Source organism: Ziziphus jujuba, chromosome 11, assembly GCF_031755915.1.
Source record: "Ziziphus jujuba cultivar Dongzao chromosome 11, ASM3175591v1".
Taxonomy (NCBI): Eukaryota; Viridiplantae; Streptophyta; class Magnoliopsida; order Rosales; family Rhamnaceae; genus Ziziphus; species Ziziphus jujuba.
Window position 1 is genome coordinate 17004495 of NC_083389.1, and position 27684 is coordinate 17032178.

The 27684-nt window shown below is 31.1% G+C and overlaps 1 protein-coding gene and 1 pseudogene across 1 annotated transcript; one reads left to right on the forward strand and one right to left on the reverse strand.

Moving 5' to 3' along the window:
• Positions 1 to 20991: 20991 nt before the first annotated feature.
• LOC107432810 (AP-4 complex subunit sigma) lies at positions 20992 to 24030 on the forward strand. The gene is made up of 4 exons (XM_016044005.4): positions 20992 to 21227; positions 22963 to 23049; positions 23510 to 23578; positions 23736 to 24030. Exons 1-4 carry the CDS (start codon positions 21087 to 21089, stop codon positions 23868 to 23870), a joined length of 432 nt encoding a protein of 143 aa, XP_015899491.1. The 5' UTR covers positions 20992 to 21086; the 3' UTR covers positions 23871 to 24030.
• A 588-nt stretch (positions 24031 to 24618) lies between these two features.
• Positions 24619 to 27063, reverse strand: LOC107432776 (glutathione hydrolase 3-like; annotated as a pseudogene).
• Positions 27064 to 27684: the final 621 nt, after the last annotated feature.

Here is a 27684-nt window from a genome sequence, read left to right on the forward strand (position 1 = left end):
GGATGCTATTTGGAGCCTCTGCCCTCTAAAGAGCCCTGGTCCGGATAGATTTTCGAGTATTTTTTTTAGGAGCTATTGGAGAATAGTGCAGGATAGAGTTGTTAAGTTCACGCAGGAATGCTTCAGATTTAAAAGAATTTTCAGCTAATGAAACCTTAATCGTCTTAATCCCTAAAACAAATCAACCTTAGAACTTCAATCATTTCTGACCGATTAGCTTATGCAATTTTGTCTAAAAGATTGTGGTGAAAATTCTAGCAATAAGACTTAGTAATCTTATGGACAGGATCATCTCACCTAATCAAGGTGCTTTCGTCAAAGGCCGGTAGATTGCGGAAAATACTGTCATTGCACATGAAGTAGCCAATAAAATTCAAACTCATAAAGGGAAGCAAGGATTGATGTTAATCAAAATCGACCTAAAGAAGGCCTATCATAGATTAGAATGGAGCTTTATTGACAAGGCCTTTGAGGTGTGGGGATTTTCTTAGGAGTTTCGATGGCTGATTCAAAGCTGCATTAGCTTGGTCAGCTTTTCTTTGCTGTTGAATGGAAGCAAATGCGGATCCTTTAAGCCCAAGAGAGGCCTTCAGCAAGGAGATCCACTGTCGCTGCTGTTGTTCATCTTGAGTTCAGAGTTTCTAACTCATTTACTATCGAGAGAGGAGGATCAAGGAAGGATTCACGGCATTAAGATTCTTGTAATGCTCCTGCCATATCTCACCTGATGTACGCGAACGACATGTTGATTATGTGTCGAGCTTACCCTTAAGAAGGTCTTGCAGTTAATGATTGCCTGACTAGATATTGTAGTTGGACTGGTCAGCAGATCAGTTTTGAAAAATTGAATATCCGCTTCTCAAAGGTCACTCCAAGGAAAGACAAGAAAGTGATCAAAGATACCTTGGGGTTTAAAGATATGGGAAATAATGCAATCTATCCAGGAAACTCTCCAGTCATGGGAAGGAACAAGTCCAGGGAGTTTTTCAAGCTCAAAGACAAAGTCAGAAGCAGACTGGAAGGTTGGAACAGACATCTTCTTTCCAAAACGGGCAAAGTTACTCTCATTAAGTCCATCGTTCAAGCCATTCCTACATATACAATGTCTACACACCTCCTTCCTTCGGGAATTTATGAGGATCTGGATAGGCTAGTGCGCAAATTCTGGTGGGAAACCAATCCTAAAAGCTCAGGTTACTTCGCTCTGAAAGCATGGAAAGACATATGTAAGCCAAAGGATTTGGCTCTTATCGCTAAACTCGGTTGGAAGATAGCTTACGGAGAAGATTGTTTATGGACTAGGTTGCTTAGGGCCAAATACCTTTCTAACTTAAATTTCTTTGGATATGCCCTGAAGACAGGAACTTCTAATGTTTGGAGAGGGATTGTTAAATCCAGGCAGATTCTTCGCTGAGCCTCATGCTTTCGGTTGGGTAATGGTTCTTCTATTAATCCTTGGACAAACCCTTGGCTTCCTGGTCTCCCTAATAAGGTCCCCACAGCAAAGGAGGGCTCAGATGCTTCAACCTGGCATAGGGTTTTGAATTATGTGATGAGAATTCTCATGCATGGAATGAAATGTCAATCTGTAGCCTTTGTAATTCGGAATTGGTAGAAGTTATCTGTCAGAAAGAGATGCCACCTTTTCAGTGTGAAGACAAGCTTATCTAGCAGGGGAATAAGGAAGGCATTTTCTCTGTAAAGAGCTGTTTTGAATTTTTGTTTGAAGATGATAGGCAGAGAGCTGACAATGGGAAATGGCAGAATCTCTGGAAGCTTAAAATTCATGAGAGGCTGAAAATCTTTCTTTGGAGAGTGCTTGCTAACATTGTTCCTACCCAAGAGGTTCTTTTTAACAAATTTGGCAAGGGCGAGTAATATTGCATTTTTTGTGATGCGGAAGTCGAATCGGCTTTCCACATTTTCAAAGAATGCCACTGTATCAGAAGGATAGCTTTTGCCAGCAAATGGGGATGTATGATAGATAATTGGGAGGTGTCTATTGTTGAAGAGCTGGTGGATCTTTGTTTCAACCCAAGACCTGGAATCTGCCCACAAAGCATGGAAGGAGGGAATTTCTCCATCTTTCTTTCCACACTATTATACTATGCCTGGAAATGCAGGAATGAGAAGTTCTTCTCCAATGTTTCTCCTAATTTGGATGTGATCGTTCGTTTCAACCGTCTTGTGGAAGATTTCTTAGCTTCAAAGGCTTCAGTCAAGGAAGGCTCTCCAAAGACTACAGAATGTTGGAAGGCTTCCCCTGAAGGATGAAGAAAAATCAATGTTGATGCTGCCTTTGTCAATGGCAATGCAAGCCTAGCATTTGTAATAAGGGACAGCAAAGGACACATTATACAAGTTGGTTCAAAGAAGGAGTCTTGTACCTCTCCTGAGGAAGCAGAAATCAAGGCGCTGGTTTCGTCAGCTAAGGAGGTTGCGAATTTGAAGTGGGATAAAATTTTCTGATCTTCATATTCGACCTCGGCAGTCAATGGGATCAACCACCAGAACAACCCCTCCTTCTGGTCAACCAGATATGACCTCCCTTTTCTCAGACACCTCTTCTCTTTTTTTAACTGGTTTATCTCTTAGAACTCTAGAACTTCTAATAGGCTGGCAGATTTGTTAGCCAAGAAAGCCCTTCACGAAAACTTTTTGTTTGATGTTGGTAGTGATTTTGCTTCCCTCTCCTGTGATATTTTGAATATCCAAGCTCTTGATATGCTTGGATGTGGTGTTTCTTTGTAATTCCTCCTCTTTCTGGAGGCTTTTTGGCGGTTTTTGCCATACACCTCAATTTCTATCGAAAAAAAAAGGCGATGATGCATTCAGATTCAATAAGATTCCTCACTATGCACATGATTCAATTCGTTATCTTCTTTCCCCATGGTAAAAAATATATATATATATATATACATATATGTAGTCCATCTACGGTGCTGACGGTTCTCATGCGGACCACAGTATTGGTGACAGTTTTTCATAGTATTGGTGACGATTTTCTAAGAAACCGTCGTTAATACTATGAAAAACCGTCACTAATACTACGGTCCTCATGCGGACCGTCCTCATCATAGAATTTCCATACATATATGTATATATATTTTAGAAGCATTGGTAAGATATTTATGAGCAAAAGTTGAAATAATAATAATGGTCCTTGCTCTGGAGCCATTTTTGACTTGTTTATGGATACATGCCAGAGCTGCCAGACACATATACCTAAAAAGGAATTAGATAGAGACCTCAAATCTGATGATTAAAAAATCAGATCTCTACATCAGATGAGAATCGTCCGTGATTAAATCAATTGGACCAGTTTATTTTATATATAATTTAACTTAATGAAATAGTCCAATCTCTTTTAACAAGAACTAGATTTTTTTTTTCCCCAAGAAAAGGACATGATAAAACATAATCCAGTTCTTTATTGTAATTGATAAAATGAATATAATTTTATGATATAACTAATTATTTTTTGAATTAAGCAAAGTGACTTCAATTATATTAGTCCTTTGTCTAATAATTAAAAAAAGTTTATCTAATTAACTTATTATATTACTAGTATTAATTAATTGTATATATTATTCTAAATATCCAAAAAGTTTCTTACATATATGGGGGATTTGTTATATATTACTATTATTTCTAAATATCCGGCAATGGCAATGGCTATTGGGCAATGCCATTGGATATGGCAAAAACTCTCCATGTTGTCCACCTTACATATTGCTTTCATCTATTTCAATTAAGCAACTTATATGCTTAAATAGCTAGTTTTTATTTTTTAATTAATTGGTACTAATACCATATATATGCATATATATATATATATATATATATAATTCTTTGTTAATAATTAATTTTAGCTTATATGATGATGATGATGATGGAGAATATTGAATATTATGTATATATTTGTGTTAATCAATCTAATGGGCGGGTGATAGCAAAGGATCTACTTAGACTATTGAAAGAAAAAAAGGGTGTAAAATGTGAAAAATCAAAATGAAAGGATAAATCCATGAATAACGTGAAAAATCATCCACAAAAAGGACATAATACCTATACCCTTTATCAGACAAAACTGGTGCTGGACCCCACACATCAGAGTGAATAAGATCAAGAGGTGCTTTTGATCTACTTAGAGATGGGGGTGCATGTAATCAATGTATATTTCCAAGTTGGCAGGAAGAGCAAAAATTATTTATATTATTGGAAAAATCAAAATGAATATCCTTACATTGAGAAATAAGAATCCTGATAACTAATAAATTTAGGTGACCTAGGCAATAATGCCAGGTTTTATTTTTAGATAAATGAGCAGAAAATAATTTAGGCCCAGGATTATCGAAAGAACTTGAAAATTGACATGATAAGCTATTTGGAAAATGAATCAGATAGAGACCCCTTCTAAGTGTTCCTTGTAGAAGCACTCTCTTCGTAACCTGATCCTTCACAAATACATTTTTAGAATTAAATTCAAGTATTGCATGATTATCAGATGTCAATTTGGCAATACTTAAGAGATTTTTTTTTTTTTTTTTTTATATGTGAAACATGCAAAATATCCTTCAAAATTAATTATTTTATATGTGGTAATTGAACAAAGGACAATCCAATATGAGAAATTGGCAAACCTTGACCATTCCCGATACTTAACTTCTCTGTTCCACCATTCTCAAATTTTTGATGAATATTGGAATGATCTGAAGTAACGTGATGAGTAGCTCCACTATCAAGTAGCCACTCTGGATTGGTAACTATAGTTGGGGAGGAATAATATGCTGCAGAATTAGAATTATTAGTAGGCTGAAAAATTTTATCAAATAGAATTATTAGTAGGCTGAAATTTTTTATCAAACCTGTACCAACATTGATTTGCAGAATGTCCAGGAACAGTGCCGATTTGACAAATAAGACGTGAACCATGTCCACCTCTTCCTCCATTTCTACCTCTGCCATTGCCACGACCACGTGTTCCTCCACACCTTTCTTGATCAAACCATCCAGGTTTATTTGTATTGTGGCTTTCTTTTTGCTTGCCTTTGGCAATTATATGAGCTGATGGTGTAATTTCAGTTGCAGTTTGCTGAAGTCGAATCTCTTGGCTAAGAAGTAAGGATTGAATTTCCTCAACTGTAAGAGGGTCCCACTGTGAGTTAATGTTTGCTATGATACGATCATATTCTATTGGTAATCCTTGCAACAAATGTAGAATAAAATCATCATTTGTAACATGATAACCAGCTAGTGTAATGTTGTCTGCTGTCTCCTTCATTTTTCAAAAATAAGCACTCATTGTGAGTGACCCTTTTTTAGTTGATTGCATTTGCAATCTAAGTTGCATCATCCTTGCTCTAGAATGAGTCCCAAAAAGTTTTCCAAAGAATTCCATAATTGGAAAGTGGTCTTGGGTTTGACAATTTATGTAAGCACCTCTCGTGAGATTAAGGACATCATCCAGACAAGCAAGGCTGAATCCAACCTTCGCCACATCTGGTAGTCCGGATTGATCACCAATGTTGTTGAGCTACTGCCTTCTTCACCCTTTTGGATGGTCCTTGGTGGTTCTTGAATTTCTCCTATCATGAAGCCTTCTAAGTTGCTTCCGATTACTACAGGTAGCATATGGGATTTCCACAACAAGTAGTTGTCATTTTCAAGTTTAAAAGGGAAGTTGTAGTTTGGCAGTCAAACTTGGCTGAGTGGAGGAATTTTGGAGGTGTTCATTGTCAAAGCCATGATGTGAGTCTCTTGAAGCTCTGATACCATGAAAATATTTAATATATTTTGTATTATTATAAAACTGCTATTGTCAGATGTGTACAACAAGCTTATATATACAGCAAAAAGTTAATGATGGATGAGGACTGATGACTTTGAACCAACAACCTGATAACTAAGTAAATAAAATATTTACATGAGATAAGGATACAACTAGGATAATAAGATATATACATGAGATTAGAATTGTTTATCTGCACTAACATTTTTCATCACTTCTTGGCCTCCATTTCCCATTTAGTTGAGAGTTAGGACGGAGCGGTGATTCCTTGGGAGATTTCCATTCCTATCTTGTTTTCCCGTTTAACTATTTGTTAATTTTTATTTTTTTAAATTATATTTGATACTTATTAATATATATATATATATATATTATTTTTAAAACCATACAATAAATATATATATAAAAATTATAAAAAAATAATATTTTTATTATATATACATAAACGGCACATGATATGAGGTGGGACAATATTTTTCCTACTCCAATTTGAGATAAAAAGAAATTTGCCCCATTCTCACCCCACCGCTTAGAGTAATTGGAGAATCCTCAGGAAAAAAGCAATTCGGTATAAATTGTCGATCCCTAACTATTCCTCATCTTCCCTAATGGCCGCTTAGAAGTAATCCAGTATTTGTTTAGGTGGTGATGAAGAAAAATGATTTTTATTATTATTTCTGTCTTACACGAACATTTGGCCCCAAGATGACTTGCGCTTGTCAATGCAACTGTCATGGGAGAATGCATATTAATAAGTGATATGCTCTCTTACTCCTTTCTTTCAGTCTGCTTTCAAATTAATGCTCCAACCAAGTTGGAGCCAAGTGGGAGCTGAACAACTATGGTTAGTAAAGCGCAGTGATGAAAATATCAGTATCGATGGAAATACCGAGGATAAGATTTTATAGAAATATCGATGAAAATGTCGATATCAATAGAAATATTGATAAAATTACGGAAACTATAAATATTTAATTTAGAATACAGATTTTTACATATAAAATAATTAATACAGTAAAATAATATAAAAAAAATACAATAATTAGGATACAAGGATAATAATATAGTCCATAAATATTAAAAATTATTGTAAATAGAGAAAATACAATGTTCATTATCACCAAAATATAGAAAATTTAACAAATAATATTAAGATACGTGAAATCATCAAACATAATTCATAATACATTATCAATACCAAAAAGAACTCCTTGGTGCTTCAAGTTGATAATCATATCCAGATATTTCACGAGTATAACAATAGGCATTCCAATTCATCATATTAGAGAAATTTTCCATGTAATTGAGGATATGTCAAGCATATCTCTCTCTTTCAATTCCAACCAACTGTTCAAGTAGAGGGTAATGTGGATTTATCCAAGGATAAATATAACATTCATTTTGAGACATGGAATAATTAAAGATACAAACACCGTAATCATCATGAGGATCATGTGATCTTGTTTGACCACTTGGATACACAATTGGAATCTTAGAATTTTCATATTGAGAACTAACTTGTGTACTTAAACTCATTGCACCCAAAGAATTAGAAAGATAATTTTCATCAAGTTGATTCATTATGGAAATTCCATAGTGCCTTCTTGAACCAGTACCTGCCATTTGAGCCGCATGATCAAAATCTTGTATGGCATGTATGTATTGATCCTCATCAGTAAATGGACTTAATGGTTGTTGGCTTGGTTCTCGATAATATGTTCCACCCCCACCTCCATCGCTACCATAACCATTACCTCCATCATCATCGTCGTCGTCATCAAGATCAACAACATCATCATCATCATCTTCATCCTTCCACTCGTCTGATTAAGCATGACCGCCACCAAATGTTTCTAAAGTAGGACTAAATCGTTTAGTCGAAGGCCTTGCCACCACTTCAAATGAATTATGACCTCCATTATCACTGCTCATAACTTTTTCAGTAATAACATTATCAATATTTATCCCTAATTGTGAAGCATGCATTGCAACTTGAGGATCTGGATTACCTTAATCATCATCTAAATGTGAATTCTTAACCTATTGGATAATAGGATTATCTTTATCTTCACCAGGATCAGCTCCATTTTCAAGAAGATCCAAATAATTCAAATCTAATTGCAATTTATTTGTCAATTCCATATTACGAATCTGCAATTTCATATTATAGTAGCAAAAAACTAATTTTTGAAGTTTTTCATACGCGAGTTTATTTCGTTATTTTGTGTGTATCAAAGTAAATGTACTCCAATTATGCACGCATGCAGATGACGATGCAATTTGTGATAAAATATGCATTGCCAATTTTTTTAGTGTTAGAGTGCTATTCCCCTTACATTGTCCACCATTCAACTGTATATATTAAATGTTAATAATAATAACAAATATTCCACAAATGATTTTCCTACTATAATTAATAATTATACTTAAATACACATATCAGGTATCATTTTTGCTAGGGCTGCAACTGCTCCACGATCACTAGACCTTGTTTATACATCGCTAAAACATATTATCTACATGTAATTATAAAAAAATTATAAGAAACTTTATTAATATATTAGTTTGATTGAAAAAAATAATAAATCTTTCTTCATTTCCAAATTGAGAAATATGATCCGAATTTGGATCTAACACTGCAAAAACATCATGAACAACTTATACAAGATTTGGATCAGTACCAATCTCTTCTTTATATTGGAATCATGGATTCAGAAAGTATAATGCAAAAATTTTAAAAATTAATTCTAATATGTAAATTATTGGACAAAATAACAATCAAGTGTAAGTAATTGAGATAAAATTACTAGCCATTTGGAGAGGATGAGAAAATGTATTATCCCATCGATGATTTATGATGTTCATAACCCATTGAGTTCCTATTTGGTTGTTGAATATTAGCATCGTAGGTATAAACTCAACATCAACAATTTGCAAAATAGTATATAATGGCTCATATATATTAACAACATGAGCAATAGAATCCTAAAAATGATTGTCAAGGATAAGTTTTTTCACTTCTTTACTTGCTTTTGTTCGACTCAATTAATGTTCAACCCAAGCATCGTTGGTAAACACTTGTTTTAAAGAAGATTTCTTCATAAAGAGGCTATTTAAAGCAACGTAATTGGTTGTAAATCATGTTTTTCTAGATTGCACTATGTTTCCTTTACATATATCTCACATTAAAGCAAGTAACCAATTATGATTATAAATACAATTGGTTATTATTCTTGCATGCTAAATGGCCCTTACAATACTCTTGTGCTTCCCTATATCTTCAAATATAAGATCAATGCAATGTGCAGCAAATGGTGTCCAATACAAGTTGTAATTGTGCATCAACTTTTTACCAGCTTTAACAAATGGAGAACCATTATCCATGACTACTTGTACAACATTGTTCTTATCCACTTCCTAGATAACATCCACCAAAAACTTATATATGTACTTATGGTCTTTGATTTTATCTGAGGCATCAATTGACTTAAGAAAGGCTGATGACCCTTTGCAATAAACCATAAAATTCAATATGGACAATTTAGCTGGTCTTGTCCATCCATCGCATATAATTGTACAACCATATATCTTCCATTTTTCTTTGAACTTTCCAATATGTTTTTGCATATCTTTATACTCTATATCTGGATATTTTTCTTTAATTTCATATGGAGATAGAATTTCAATTCCCATATCTGTCCGTTGAGTACCGACGATCATATTTTTGAAATGGTGTGATTTTGCCTTTGCAGGTGGAGTATTATCATAAATAAAAAAATTTGCTACTAGTATTTCCAATGTTTATTTCACAATACCTTTTATTAATACATCTTTTATATTTTTTTTGTTTTGCTCCGAAAGACTTATATAATGAAGGTGCAGCTAGAGGAAATTGTTGAGACTGTTGTCTATGAATGGACTCCCCTACACTTGTTGCATGACGAAACTGAGAATATCATTGACTACCACCTTCTCTAATAGATTCTAATTCTTGACCTCTCCGATCAAAAAATTTTTTTCTTTGTTCTTTCTCCCATCTATCTTGTTTAGAAGCACGTACTGCAGCTCTATATGAGTTTCGTTCATCAGGATGTATATCAGCTGGATATATATATATCATCATCATCATCATCATCATCGTTACTTTGAGATGAAAATAAATTATCCCGCAACTCATGACAAATATCTTCTTCGATTGCCTTTTTTTTCAACTTTGTATGTTCTTTTTTCCTTAAAAAATTATAAATCTCTTTCTTCACTTCTAGAAGTACATTCGGACATTTTTTGATATTATTTTTTAGATCTGAATGGGATAAATGATGCTTTAATCTTGTTCGTCCACCACTTTGCATTTTATGGTTATAATATTTGTAAATTGTGCCATACTTATTACCTTCAATTGGAATATAATGTGACAAAACTGGATCTGCTTTTCCACCACCACTTTCCAATTTTTTTTCTTAATAATCATAAATAATTATTAAGTTAATTTATCATAATAATAACAACAATAGTAATAATAATAACAAGAATAAGAAAAAAATAGAAAATAATAACAATAATAATAATAATAACAAGAATAAGAAAAAATAAATAATAATAACAATAATAACAATAACAACAATAATAATAATAACAAGAATAAGAAAAAAAAATAATAACAATAATAATAAGAATAAGAATAATAATAATAATAATAATAACAAGAATAAGAAAATTTTTATAATATTAATAATAACAAAGACAAAAATAATAGTCACAATAATAACAATCATGATAATAACAAGAATAAGAAAAAATTAACAATAATAGTAACAAAACAATAACAATGATAACAATAACAATAATAATAATAATAAAAAGAACAAGAAAAAAATTTATAATAATAATAATAATAACAAAAACAAAAATAATAGTCACAACAATAACAATAATGATAATAACAAAAATAAGAAAAAATTAACAATAGTAACAATAATAGTAACAAAACAATAACAATAATAACAATAACAATAATAATAATAAGAACAAGAAAAAATTTTATAATAATAATAATAATAAAAATAAAAATAATATTCGCAATAATAACAATAATAATAACAAGAATAAGAAAAAAATTAATAATAATAACAATAATAATAACAAGAATAAGAAAAAAATTAACAATAATAAGAATAATAATAATAAAAATAATAGTGACAATAATAACAATAATAATAATAATAATAATAATAAGAATAATAATGATAAGAATAATTATAATAACAATAACAATAATAATGATAAAAAAATAATAATAACAATGATAATAACAACAAGAACAAGAAAAAAATTAATAATAATAATAACAAAAACAAAAATAATAGTCACAATAATAGTAATAATAATAATAACAAGAATAAGAAAAAATTAACAATAATAAAAATAATAATAACAATAATAACTAGAATAAGAAAAAAAATTAATAATAATAGGAATAATAATAATAAAAATAATAGTAACAATAATAACAATAAAAATAATAATAATCATAAGAATAAGAAAAAATTAACAATAATAAGAATAACAAAAACAAAAATAATAGTCACAATAATAACAATAACAAGAATAAGAAAAAATGAACAATAATAATAATAATAATAAAAATAATAGTAACAATAATAACAATAACAATAATAATAAGAAGAATAAGAAAAATTAATAATAATAACAATAATAAGAAGAATAAAAAATAACAACAATAACAAGAAGAATAAAAATAATAACAATAATAAGAAGAATAAAAATAATAATAATAATAATAACATTAACAATGATAACAATAATAATAAGAACAATAATAACAATAATAATAATATCTAATATGTTATACATCCAATTTAAGTATCATACTTCTACCATTAATAACTAATACAAAAAATTTAACTATTAATAAATGTTAAAAAATTAATAAATATCAAAATTCATAATTACATAATATATTATTTTGTAGAACAAAATTAGTTGTATATTGGATAGTAAATAAAATTCTTATAATATTTGTTATTAAAATACTTATTTTTGAAGTTTCAGAAACTGTGAATTGAGACTTTTTTCTATCTTGAATCCTCCAAAAATTCTTCTTTTCATGAACATAAAATATAGAATAAAGAAATAAAAAGATGTTGAATACTAATCATCTTCACCGAAAACAAAGCATTCGTTATTTTCTAATTTTTTGATACTTTCAAAGTCATTTTCTCTACACAATTTTAAATTGAAGAGAGAGGATTCAAAGCTTAAAAATAAAATTTCGTAGGAGTGGTGAACGAATGAATATCATATTTTTATAAGAGAATAAAACAACAGTACAAACATTTTCTTCTCTCATAAATCAATAGAAATATTTTTTTCTCACGTGACATATGTAGGTTTTAAATTTTGGAATGTACAAAATTATAATAAAATATTTTTTAAAAAATAAAGCATTTTTTTCTTTTTCAATTCATTATGATTGTACTTTGTTATTTCTCCCCCTCATAACTCTATTCCCTCATGGTTTTTTTTCTTTTCAGTCTGTATCGAGAAGAAATCTATATATTGATTACTGTAAATCCATGAAAAAGGTTTTAAATTATTATTCTATTACCATATGAATTGTGATAGAGCTTCAGAAATCGTAGAATATATCATGAAAATACAAAATGTCTGTAAAGATTCCTAATAATTTTTTTTCTGACCAACAGACCGATTGACTGCTTTCTCATTCTTTCAATCTCCTTCTCAATGCTTACTATAATTAACTGGCCTGAGCTCCACCATAATCTCCTCTACAGTACTTCATCAAATCAAATTTTCATCTTTCTCCAAATCCAAATTAATTCACAAAACAAAATAATTTAAATAATAAAAAATTATGTTAACAAAATCAATTACAAAAATAGGAGCAAAATAGGGAGCGATCCACAGCTATGGCTGTTCACGACGACATTGATTGCCATAGATAATCGCCCACAGTAGCAACTCTCTCTGTAAATCGCCTAAGCCAAACACTAGAAATGTATGAAATAAAATATCAAATTTCATTAGATTTCCCATCGAATTGCAGAAGAGTGCACTGGTTGGGATTCTTGGGAAAAATCGAATTGCAGAGGGTAACCATCGAATTTAAGCCAAACACCAGAAAGGTATGAAATAAAATATCGAATTTCATTAGATTTCCCATCCAATTGCAGAGGAGCGCACTGGTTGGGATTCTTGGGATTCTTGAGAAAGATCAAATTGCAGGAGGTACCCTTCAAACTTCATTAGATTGCCATATGTTTCCACCAAAATCCATCCAATTTCCACAAGTTTCCTGACATTTCCACCGACTTATTCTGACAACGATGAAATTTCATGACACCGGTGATGTTTCCATGACACGGCCGATGGAAATTTCTTCCCCCCTCCCCCTTATCAGAGTCGATGGCCTGTGACACCCGATAATTTTGATGATATTTCGATAAAATTGCCAACATTTTCTTCCTTGGTAAGGCGTATGCATAGGACTTTCACATTTTGTGGCCCAAAAAGTTTTTAATATTTACTATATAAGAGAAATTCTATGGTGCGGACGGTCCGTATGCAGATCCCATCCAAAGCCGATGCTTTTTGGATGAAAGCATCGACTTTGATGTGTAAAGTGTACAGCAAAGTTGACGTTTTCATCCAAAAAACATTAACTTTAGGTCAGTGTTTTAAAAGGTGAGAAAAGGCACCGCCTAGGCGCGCCTAGGCATGATACTTTTAGATAAGGCCTCGCATAGTTGCAAGGCTTAGAAAAAAGCAAGCAATGCTGTGTTAACCACTTAATACGTGCCTAGGTGCTAAAAAGCGTGAGCCTTTTAGTTCAAAGTTTGTTTTTTCTAAGATTATTTTTTAAAAAAAATGTTAAAAAACAATTCATAAGAAATTAAAAAATAAAAATAAAAAAACAAAAAATCTTGTTAAAAAATGGAAACCTTTTTAAGATTAAATTTTTTTTCTTAAACAAAAAAAAAAAAAAACATAATGTATAAGGATTAAGGAATTAGACAGAAACTTTAACCCAAAAGAGGAAAAAATGAGTTGGATGAAGATGTAGATATTAAATTGGAGTCCAATAAAGAATTAGACAAGAGTTAAATTACGGTAATAGCTAAAGTATATATTAATCTATGAATTATTAGATACTTATAGGTTAGCAATATATATGTTTTGAAACTAATATGTTATTGGAAACTTGGAAAACATAAATTTTCATAAATTTATTATGATCAATTACATACTAATTCATGTTTATTGCACATACAAAAATAATATAGACTTATATATATTTTGATATTTAAAATATGAATTATTTTGTTTATTTAGTAGCCTTATAGTAAATAAAATAATAATATAATTGTGAAATACTTTTTCACGCCTAGGCTGACTTTACCACCTTGTGATGCCTTACGCCTTTTAGAACACTATTTTAGGTACGTCCGCATGCGAACCGTCCACACCGTAGAATGACTCTTATTATATATATATATATATATATATATATATATATAATAGGGTTGCCCTTTATATCTAGGAAGCTAAATAGGAGTGCCCATGAATTGGCTATTCACTAGTGAAGTAGGACTTGCTGATCTCTCCAACTAATGAAATTTCATAAAAATTCAACCCCTTCTAAACCGCCCCCTCTTCCAGAAAAAAAAGGAAAAAAAAAAACCGCTCATTTTATTTAATTGAATAATATTTTAGTATAAAAATTATAAAATTGAAAATTTCATCAAAAGCAAAATTTATTGGTTTAATAAAATTCCTTTTTCTTTTTGCTCATTTGTTATATCAAGTTTTTAAATGAAAAAAAAAATTGATAATGGTCAGTCTCTCCACCGTCATACCATGTCGTCTGTCCAACCCAAATCCATTGTGCGATACCTGCAAAAAGGCCTTATGGGCATTGGAGGGAAGTCGGATATCATTATTTTCATTTAGCAAATAGAGGCATCACAAGACGGTGCAGTTAAGCTTCAAACCTTACGAGGTTATCTGAAATTTATAAGATTACTAAATAAATAAAATAATTCATATTTTAAATATCAATATATATATATATAAGTTTATATCATTATTATTTGTGCAATAAATATAAATTAATAATCACCTAATTATAATAAATTCATGAAAATGCATATTTTTCAAGTTTTCAATAAAAAATTAATTTCACGGCTAAGGTCGCAACTTAACTGGCAAGTGTTATGCTTCTTTACCTTCCTCTACTCAGGTTCGAATGTGGTAGAGCGGCAATGGCCCTAATTACCAAAAAAAAAAAAAAAAATTAATTTCAATCATATATATTATAAGTCTATAATTATTTAATAGTTTTTAGATCAATATGTACTTTTAATATATATTTTAGATATCATTATAATTTAACTTGTTAGGTATCACCATAATTTAACTAACTCTTGTATAATTCTTTATTGGACTCCAATTCAAGATTTTCTTTTTCATATATTTATTTATTTTTCTTTGGTGAACGAAGAAAAAAAATTAATCTTCAAATAAGTTTCCATTTTTAACACCTTTTTTTTCATTGCTTTGTATTTTTATTTTTTCTTTTCTAATTTCTTATGAATTACTTTTTTAATCTTTTTTTATAAAAAAAATCTTAAAAACATATAAAAAAAAAAATAGAAAGACTCGTACCTTTTGTGCTTGGGCACCCATCAATTGGTCAACACGACATTGACTACCTTTTTCAAAGCTTGTATAATATAAGGCTTTATCTAATTTTCATACCATGGTGTGCTTAGGTGGTGCCTTTTTGAACACTATCAATTTTTGGTGTCCTTTTCAAAATGACTAGATAAAAACAATCTAAAACCAAGATCACAGAAAAAAATAATAATAATAAAAAAACATTTTGGATATCATGGAACCTTATTAACCAAGTTTTGATAATTAAAATATTAATTTCAAAAGTCTAATCACCTTTACTGTTTTAAGAAAATCTTATATAGAGTTATATTTAATTGGATTTAAAAGATTTTTATGGATTTTTTTGTTTTTGTTTTTTTAATAATTGACTTTTGTATTATTAAATTATGAAAGATTCAAATATACTTTTATAGACTTTCATTTTAAATTATGGTCTTTCAATAACAATATAATGAGTCTTTTTCATTATTTCTTCCCCTTTGATATGTTTCCCATACCTTTGCTAACACAATACTACCACTTAATATAGAAGGATAGTTTGCACGATATTTAAGCTATATTTCGTTTAAGAGAAAAAAAAGAATGTTTGAATGTGAATTGTTAAGTCAATGTTTGTATAGTGGTAATTTTTCATAAATCAAAATACTGAGCTGTAAGGTTCTATAATGTTTGAATGTGAATCGTTAAGTCAATTTTTGTATTGTGGTAATTTTTCACAAATCAAAACAATGAGCTGTAAGGTTCTATCTTAGTTAGTATTAGAGTATGTAAACCATATACCCCTTGGGTTTGATAAGTGACTTAGAAATCCTATACATATATATATCTAAGTGGTTAAAAAAACTTATAGTTAATATTATTTTTGTCTTTCACTTATCTATATATTTTTACCAGTTTTTATACTTTGGGCTTTTTGACTTCGTTCTAGTATGCTTTTTACCAAATTTGTGAAAGTCAAAATAGTTAGTTTGATCAATTTTTTACTATTATTCTAACAAGGTATGCCATGTGTCATTCCATGAATGATGGATTTATGTTGTTCACGCAAGGTTCCTATCTTGTTCAAACAACATCTTGCCACATGTCATTCATTCAGTGGTGAATCTCTGTTGTTCAAATAAGGTCTTTATCTTATCCAAAAAATGTTTAGCCATTTGTTATTTTTTGATTAAATTTTAATACCCTTGTTTGAACAACTTATTATCTTGTCTAGACAAGGTTCCTAATTTTATTAGATCTCTATTCTTTTTCGGGATTGAGATAGAGAGAAAAGTTAAGAGAGAGCTCTAGGTTTCAATGATAGTGTGAGACACCATTAATGGAGATCTATTGAGTTTAAATGATTTTGAATCGTAGAAAACATCATTAGATCACCTTTTAGCTGTCCTGGATTGATTCTCTCTTTGGTATTTTTTGATTTTTACTTAATATTTCATTATGAGCCTCTCATATCTGTATTTTCTCACTTAAAAGAGATTCCTAAGATTCCCACTTTTAGATACCTTAAAAACACTTTCACTTTCCCTTGTAAGGAAAATCGTTGTGGCGATGTTCGTGTACTATTGTAAGGAAAACTGTTACGATGATGTGGTGTAGTAGAATCCCTTTTGAGGGAGGCCATAAAGATGGAGTCTTGGTGTAGAGTCCTTACAAGAAGCAGTAGCTGTGGTGGTCGGGGCTTAAAGTCATTATGTCTGAATTTAAGAGATCGAATCACTCTACTATTACAGTGGATGAGAATGTCAATATCGCTCCTTAACTTTATGATAGAATTGTGCGATCATACTGTTTTCCTTTACCTAGTGGATTTAGATTAGAGATGGTTATTAACACCTATGATTTTTCCATCTAGGATTTCCACTTAAAAATCTTGTGTGCAATATTTTCATTTCCTATCATTTATATTTCTGCATTTATTTATTGTATTATGGGGAAAAAAGTCTTTGATGTGCATTGTATATATATATATATACATACATATTGTATGTGTCTTGTTTATATTCCTGTTCGTGAAAAGGATCGAATCCTATGTGTGTGTTGGATATTATATCACTTAGTGTGATGCAAAAATTGTAATTTGGGCATAGAGATGATGTGAAGTAGGTTTAGGCTCTTGCAAGTTCCTATTGACAATTGATATCAGTGCTTGAAAAAATATTTAACTAACCAAGGACCTATTCAACCTTTTAGGTTCATTTTGCACTTAGATCAATAAAAGTTCTCAAACAAAGTTTATTGTTGTCCCCCCCCCCCCCCCCCCCCCCTCCTTCCAAAAAAAAAGGGGAAGGTAGTAAAGACACATTTGGTTGTGATTGGAGAAAATGATTTAAAAATTGATTTCAGTTGCAAATACATGGAATTAAGATAAGGGTAATTCTATTTACACTATAAAAATATACTACATTTTAAATACATCTTTAAGTCAATTTTTACTTCCTACATCAATATACCTAATTTATTCTTACAACAAATAAAATTAAGATACCATATAATACGATAACAATCCTATGATTGTAACACCCTAATTCTTCTTACATCATTGAAATTGGTGAGCCACAAAATGACTTTCTTCAATCGCACCTATTTCAGCAGCCACATATAGAAAAAGTAAATATTTTTCCCCTTTCTCAACCGATTTTTGATAGCCTAGACATCTTTGTCTTCCTGTTACCAAAGAAAATTGAAAAAATAAAGTTAAACATGTTGAGCTGGTTCAGGTTTTGTATACTAGTTTACATAACCCAGATGGTTCAAAAATGTTTGGTTTAATATACTAAACAAATTCATCCATCATTGAAATTTTGTTCAGTTTGTGTAAAGTATACTAGTTAACTGTATCGAATGACTGCATGTATCATTAAATTTTTATTTGGTTTATATAAACTGGATAATATATTTTACACCAACTTTTGCAAATAATATAGTCATTTGATTTTGAAAAAAAACTCATAAGAATAGAAAGAGCAAACATTAAACAAAATTAAAAAAATATACAAAGAAAACAATTGGATCACAAAAAAAAAAAAAAAAAGCTAAATACTTTCATTTCAAGGTTGCAAAGGGATGATTTGTCAATTATTAGTTTTTTATATTTTCTTGTTCATTGCTAAACTTTAATATTAAGATTTATTGTTTTTTCTAAAATGTAAAGTACAAGGTAGAGTATATAGTATTTTATTTTTATTTTCTTTAAATACTCATGGATATTTTTTATTTATTTTTTATTTTTTTATCAATGTGTATTTTTGGAATATAAAAATATCATTATCAATTTCTGTAGTGTGAATAATACCACCCTTAAAATAAACTTTTGCATTAGTTTCGCTTGATCTCAGGTCGATATATCAAGTATTAACTAAAGGGGTGAGTGTTATTGCTCTCCTTTGAGATTTGCTATAATTACACACAAATCTCAACAAAATTATTATCATCACTTGTCTAGACCAAGCAAAGTTCTATCCACCTTGTTAACACAATACAAACTTAACACAACACGAACGAATTCACTCACATTTTTTAAGATTTCTGTTTAGGTGTAATAGATTTGATTCATAAAGGTTTAGCTTATTAATATATTAACTCGCATTTTTTAAAATTTCGGTTTAAGTGTAATATATTTGGTCCATGACAGGTTAATCTATTACTATAACAAGTTAGTTTGCAAACTCTTGTTTATCCCTTTAATAAAAGGGTTTTGAGTTAAAATGATACTACACAATAGGGGTGGGCAAAATCCAATCTAATCCGTTCAATCCGTCCAATCCAATCCATTTTGAACGGTTTGGATTGGATTTTTACATCAATTGGATTGGATTGGGTTCAAAATATTATAAATTGTATGGATTGGATTGGTTATGGATTGAAAATATAAATCCAATCCAATCCAATCCAAAAAATATATTATATAACTAAAAAATTAAATATTTTTTATTTTTTTTTATTTTTATATATTAATTTTAATATATATTTTTTCATTTTTATATATTAATTTTTATTTTTTTCCATTTTTATATATTGATTTTTAATATATATATATATATATATATTTTTTTTTTTCCTTTTACATCCCCATATCCCAAATCCCAAATCAAATTGTAAGTTGTAACCCTAAACTAAACATTTATCTTTGTTGCCACCCTCCACCAGTCCATCACCATCACAATAACATATATATATTTTTTACATCCCCATCATATATATATATATATATATATCTACATATATTGTATCCAATTGTTACTTATATATATATATATATATATATAAATGTTTAAATATAATTTATTACTAATTTTATTGTTTTGATCTTCGTAGAGCTTACAGAATCAACTAAAATTAGTGAACCTGTCAACGTTGATTGACTTATGATTTACTAAAATTTTAAGGTTAAAAAAAAAAAAATTATGCATTGATTCTTGAGTGAATGAATTTTGACGAATGTATTATTTTACATTATTTGTTCTAACAATTTTAATTTAATTTTATAGGAGTGAGATGATAACATTAATGTTTGTTATTTAATAAGTGCATGATGTGTATCATTTGCTACATTTTCTTCTTTATTTTCCATTGTAGACTATGTTGTATTATTCTAATTGTATTTATGTTTGGATAATTATAATTTATTATTTATATTTTATATTTGAATTTTTTTATTTGTATTATATATTTATAAATTAGTAAGTTTCAAACCGATCAACCAATCCAAACCAAACCGATCATAAATGGTTTGGTTTGGTTTGGATTTAATGCTTTAATGGTTTGGTTTGGATTGTAAATTAGAAAAACCGATATGTATGGATTGAGTTGTATTTCGGTCCAAAACCGAACCAACCCAATCCATGCCCACCCCTACTACACAATATGTTATCAGATCTAGACTTATCTCTTTTGCACAAATTTTTTAAGGATGCTTAAGGGTATGAGAAGAAAATAAGTTTTTATAAAGGATTTGCTTGTTGCACAAATTCCAACCCTATTTTAACCGATGTTAACTACGCCTTTAAATGAGAAGAAAATTTTCCATACATGTTAAAATGTCGATTACACCTTTAACATCATTAATTTGGATAGATGGTAAGGAAGACAAGTAATCAAAATCAATTTTGATAAATTTAGTGTAATTATAGCATACCTTATAGAAGGTCAAAGATATTAACTCCAAAAGAATATTTATTTATTTATTTATTTATTTTGACTGTCGAAAAGAATACTTACTATACTCTTTAACTGTCTTTTGTAACTAATTATAATTCATATAATATAATTTAATATCAAATACAAAATATATTGAATTAAATTTTTATTTAATAAAACAAAAAGGTGAATTAGTTACATTCATTTAATAGCTAAAATAAATAAATAAATAAATAAATAAATGGATTACTACTAATGTCTTTCAATAATATATATATATATATATATATAATAATTAAGTCAATTTTAAAATACTTACCAAACATATTTTTGTTTAAATCATTCATTTTGACCATACGACATGTCGTTTTACCCGACAGAAAAATAAGAAAAATGGTGGTGGCAAATAGATGTTTGATCGGAGTTGAGTTTCAGAAGAAAAATGGGGATCAGATTCATATTGATGGTGAACAAACAGGGTCAGACCCGGCTTGCCCAGTACTACGAATATCTCACCCTTGAAGAACGACGTGCTCTTGAAGGCGAAATTGTTCGCAAATGCCTCGCTCGTAACGAACAACAGGTTTCTTTACCCCTCTGTTTTCCCCTTTTTTATTTATTTATTTTTTTTTATTTTCATGGTTGCTGGATCAGCCAACAGATTAGTAATTCACAGAGGAAAAGCTATAATTTTTGGAATTTCTTATAGTTAGAGAATTGGATTCTGATGTCAAATCTTTGAAATTTGATAGTTTTGTTTGGCAATTGTGAATTTAGGGTTTCGTTAAACTACCTGAAATTCTAGTTTTAGGTTATTTACTCTTTTAGCATGTTTCATCTGCGTTGCTAATACTAAAATTTTGCGGTTGTGTATGCAATGCAAACTGCAAAAAAGCCCAACAGATAAAATTCAATATAATGTGGAAAAAGAAATTTTTATTTTTTTATTTTTATTTTTTTAATAAATCTTCCCTGTTGCTTGGGTTGATACTGCTATCTAATTTCATATATCATAACCTATTATAGTTAGCAAAAGAGAAGAAATTAATGGTTCTTGTGTCAAGTTTTAGATAAGTTCGATTAAATCTCACAATGTGAAATTACACATACCAAAATGCTCTTCTTGGGCATTCAGGGACTTGCATTTATACTGGTAGGATCATTCCCCATGTAATTTATAAAATTAACCACCAGCCCCTGCATTTTGTCCTAAAACTTTAGTTGAACTCGGCTCAATGAGTTTTCTGTACCTTTTTAGCTAGGCGTTCAAAAAACTTTCTCGAAAATATCATTCTAATGTTTCCTGAATCCCGAAATAGCTTTGGAAAACATGTAGGATAACAAGCATATTTATATTCTCTTTCAGATACGCTGATTGGACTAACATGTAATGAACTTTTAACTCTTTTTAGCAACCTTCAGGTTGCTTGCTGAAAATTGCTGCGTGGTCTATATTAAATTTGATTGATAACTACTTGAGAGAATACAATGATGACTTGGGAGCGGACAGTGGACATGAGGTCTGGCAGTCTCAGTTTAAATTTTTCCCGTGGTCTTGAAAGATCTCCTTGATATAGTTCACAGGCTCTTAGGCAAGAAGTGTAATTCACATGGAGTCACCTTAGATGGAAATTGAACATTGTAATCAGCTGATAATTTCATCAAATATGAATATCTCTAAGCAAAACCGCAAAACCGTTCCTCTAATTTTTATCTAGCCTCATGACTGTCGTATATTTTAGGTTTTTTCTAATTTAAACTTTGTATAGGCATTCTCTATGGGTGGTAGCCGTTTTGTATATTATAGATGTAGCTCTTATCCCAAAATATGATAAATAAATTATTGCTAAACCTAAAGTCAATTGAGTTTAATTAATCATTTGTTTAAAATAGGGATACGTCTTCAGGTTCTTAGGGAAAAGCAAAGCCATATGCATGGTTGAAAACGATGCTCTAGGATTTACTGCAGGCCAAGTGAAGTTCTTTTGGATTTTCTACAAAAAAAGGTTATTATTTTGTTTTGGTTCTGAAGAATCTAGGTCATGTTGCATTGGTCCATAACTGCACATATTTAGACAAACTGTTTCATAAAATGTAGGCCTGTGGACTATCGATTGCTGTTGGATTTCTCCCACAGAAGTGGTATCTGAACAAAAAGAAGTGCATAATTATACAATGATTTTCTAGATTTATTAAAGCTTATTAGAATTTTTCTCTTACACTTGTGCTTGAAAGCAACAAATGAGTGACAGGATAATAGTATCATATAATATGTGATCATTCATGTTTTTGTTGCTGATGTGTTCTGTACTTAACAGTGTTCATTTGTTGAGCATCGGAACTACAAAATTGTATACAGGCGCTATGCATCGCTATTTTTCTTAGTTGGAGTTGACAATGAAGAAGTAAGTTATCCATCTTGCCCTTGTTAAGTGGTGGTGCTTTCAATTTCTTGTGTTTATAAAGAAGTTGAGAATGATTTGAGTCATAAATACTCTATTTGTTCTCTTATATGCAAATTCATTTTACGTTATGCATCTGATGGTAGTAGTTTATGCCTCTTAGACTACGTACTTTACGGTGAAAATCATCATGACATGCATTGAGTGATATACATTTCCATTGTTGTGTGTGTGTGTTCACATGCATGCAAATGTAGGCATCTCAAGTTCTTCGTGTTCTCCAAGATTGGCAACTTCAAAATTAAAGAATTCATATGTATTTTGCAGTCTTGGATGAGAAAAAAGAGCTTCAGATGACAATAACCTGCTTTAAATTTCTCCCTTTTTTGTGCAATTATTGGAAATTTGTTCTCATGATGCTTCCTAAAATGTTAATTCTTCCCTTTAATCATTTACCTTGCAGAATGAACTTGCAATTTTGGAGTTCATACATCTGCTAGTTGAAACCATGGACCGCCATTTTGGCAATGTGGTAAGTCCCATGATAATAATAAGGCATAGATTTATTTCTTTCCTGTTTTCCTAGTTTCTAGCACTATATTTCTATATAATTAAATTATACAAACATTAGTACAAATTGAAGAAAATTTGTATGGTTTCTTTAATCACTTGGTTGGTTTGAATTTCAGTGTGAACTAGACATAATGTTTCACTTGGAGAAAGCACACTTCATGCTGGAGGAAATGGTCATGAATGGGTGTATTGTTGAGACAAGTAAGTCTAACATTCTAGCCCCAATACAGCTGATGGACAAGTCCTCTTGAAAAGATGCTGAGTCAGGTACTAGGATTTGTTTTGAGGTCTTTCATGAGCTTGTCAACTGTGTTATTCCCTATTGTACAATCATCTGTGAGAATTATACTGAATCCTTATTTAATGAAATGTGTGCTTTTTTTGGTCAATAAAAGGTAAATCTTCATACTAGGTTCTGTGTTTGATCATACTAAATTTGGGACAAGAAAATCATTTCATGGAGATAATTTAATGTTATCAATCCCTCAATTGGCTCTATACATTTGACAATTTATCATGAAATAATTGATTGGTGTGCTATATATTGGCTTTAGATTAAATCCTCCATGTTAAAGCAACCTCATATTTTGACCAACTCTAGGTGAAAAATTAAATGAGCCAATGGATACCAATTTAAGAGGAAGCAACGAAATATCTTATTGATAAACACTTATGTTCGCAAATCACAACCTCAATTAAATAAATAAGTACGATAATAATTTACTAATTTGAAACAATTCATTGCATGGATAGGGTATAAATCTATATTGATATAGATCTTCCCTATTCTTGTTCAAACCCATAAGGTCCCTTCTAAGTTCGCTTACAGCAATGAGTGTTCCATGAAATATTTGTTCATTGGAAGCTTTTCCACTTTTCCTTACCGTTTTAATGGTGTTTGATTATTGATTATTTTGTATACATTGAATATTGAATGCACAATAACTAACAACCACCAAAGTTATATTATTAGCATTGATGTCAAAGGTTTAAGCCATTAGGAAATAGGGAGTAGGACCGTGTACATCAAGCCAACAACACATATATAGAAAATTTCAACATAGAAATTGAAAGCATGTCCAACCAATAGATCTTCCCTCCTTCATCATTCAACATAAAATATGGCATGTCAAATTGCAGCAGGCTTACCGTCCTTTCTAGGGTCTCTTACAGCAGTGAGTGTACCATGAAATATTTGTGCATTAGAAACTTTTCCACTGATTTGTTCATTTTAATGGGGTTTCCAAGACTTTGAACAACAAGCTGAGTGATAGCACTCCTTGACGGAGTTTCAACTTGATGACCCCTCTCTTGCAAGAACAGTTTTGTTTCGTCTGAAACCTCGATGTGATTGCCATTGAACACCGTGAAGTTTTCATACAACACCACATTAGGAATTAGCTGCAGAGGAAACTATTACCAAATCAGAAAAATATCATTTGGAGTCTCCAAAAATGACATTCCTGCAAAATGAAACAAGTGGGAACCTGGTGGTAGACCCTTGGATTATTTACTGCACTTAAGGGGTCCATCCCCAAGAAAAAATGGCTAAGGAAAACCTGGGCAACTGCTGGCATTATCTTCATACCACCACTACCTCCAAGAACCCCTGCTAAATGATTATCCTAGAGAAAAAAATGTAAAATAAATCCACCAAAATTAGCTCCGAGTTCAAATCATGTCTTTTTGCCTATCTCGTTACCTGTCTCTCTACTCTATTTACAATCTATGCAATTAAAAGCAAACATAACTACCGCACCATCCACGCAGAATTAAATGAAGAGGAACACAAGGAGAGAGACAATCGTGTCAGTAAGGAGATAGTGAGACACGACGTGATTGAATTCCATTAGCAATCTTTGAAAAGGGATAAATATAATACACGAGGAAGACTGATTTTTACCTTTGTGACAATTAGTGGGGTCATGGACGATAAAGGGCTCCTGTATGGTCTGATAAAATTTGGAGCAGGAGGTAAACCGTCCACTGTCATCTCGGTGGGAATAGAGAAGTCACCCATCTCATTGTTGAGCACAATCCCTGTAGAAGTAGAAAGCACCCTTCCACCAAAAGGATAATTTACTGTGGTTGTCATTGACACAGCATTTTGATCTGTATCGACAATGCAGAGATGGCTGGTTCCATAATCTCTTAGCTGACTCCACCTGCAAAACCATGGCTTAGAATCTAAATGTAGTGACTTTGACGATCGGAACAATATGTGCAGTATTATCATTTGGACCAAAGGCTACTGGGCAACAGGTAATGCTCTGATTGGTACTTATGTCGTGAACAGATTATAAACCTATACATGTAGTATTCCGGAGGGAAAGTTGTATTGTCAAATATCTTATCGCGGATTTTCTTTGCCAAATCTGGGGAAAGCATGTCAGATACAAAAGTACTAATGTTCACAAAATGAGGGTCTCCCAAGTTCATTCGGATGGCGAACATGTGTTTCATTGCTTCAATTAGTCGATGCAGACCAAGACTTCCCTTTGCAGCATCAGGATTTCCATAACCATCCAAGATGTTCATAACCTGTTTCAAGCAAATATTCAAGCATAAGAACTCCACAGAACAAATTACAAAAGACAACAACAAAGCACCCACCATAGTGAGCCCCAAAGTTCCACTTGAAGGAGGAGGCATTCCATATATGGTGTAGCCCATCACATCTGCAGCCATTGTATCAGTTACTTCCACTCTGTAATTTCTTAAATCCCCCATGGTCAAAATCCCACCAGCCTCTCTCACATCCTTAACAAATTTTTCACCAACTGTACCATTGTAGAAGGCTTTTGGTTCCAATTGTGCAATTTCCTCTAAAATATGGCCAAGTTCCACGCTGTAGCATATATCACCCACCTGCAACAATTTGCCTTTTGGTGCATACACTTGTCTTAAACCAGGATCATTCAAAATCTTCTCTGATTCGTCCATTATGTTTTGTCCGAGATAAGGAGCAACTATAAATCCATCTTTGGCAAATTTTATTGCAGGTTGGAACAAATTCCTCCATGACAAACGCCCATATTTCAACCAGGCTTCATAGAGACCAGCTATCTCACCAGGAACTCCCATTGATAGTGCACCTTCTAGCTTGGCTTTAGGATTGTCGGCATACATATTCTGTTTGATCAAGAATATTACAAATATCATGGGTAGTTCAGTTAAAAATAAATTTTGAAAACATAACACTAGCTGGTATCTTAACAAAAAGAAAGAAGCTGAGTTCTAAACCTCTGAAGCAGCCAAAGGAGCTGTTTCTCTCGAGTCAAAAGCTTCAGTTTTGGAGTTCGATGAAGATCGAACAATCATGAAAGCTCCACCACCGATCCCACTTGCCAACGGATTAACAACGCCGAGGCACAAAGCTGTTGAGACTGCAGCATCAACAGGATGACCACCTTGTCTAAGGAATGAGGCTTCAACTTCAGAACAACGACCATCATTAGCAGCAACACACCTTTCTCTGACTCAACAATATTCTCATCATCATTGGCTTTAATCCCATGATTGTATGCATTTCCTCCTCTCTGTATCCATAAGCTTTTGTTGCTTCCATACACAAAGCCTACAACTGGAAAAATGCAGAATGTACACCAGTAATTATTCAATTATTATCCATACACCTAACCAGATAAACTGTAGAATTTGAAAAAAGCAAAAATCCAAACGAAAACCCACTTTGAACATTCATACTGTAGAATAAAATTGTCTTATTCAATTATTATCCATATACTTAACCAGATAAACTGTAGAATTTGAAACAAAAATCCAACATTCATACTGTAGAATAAAATTATCTTACATAGAATTGTGTAGGGAAAATAACACTATGATACCAAGAGAAAACAAATTGCAAAACCAAAATAATAGCAAAAATGGTTTTGTATGGAATTGAAACAGAGTAATGCTTCTTTCTAACTTTTTATAGGTTACAATCCCAGAAAGTGCTTTATTGTTACTTATAAATTCAATTTCATGTTTTTGATTAACTTTTCTTAGATAGAAGCTGGAATCGGTGCGGTATCTTAGAAATATTGTAAAAGAAAAATATTG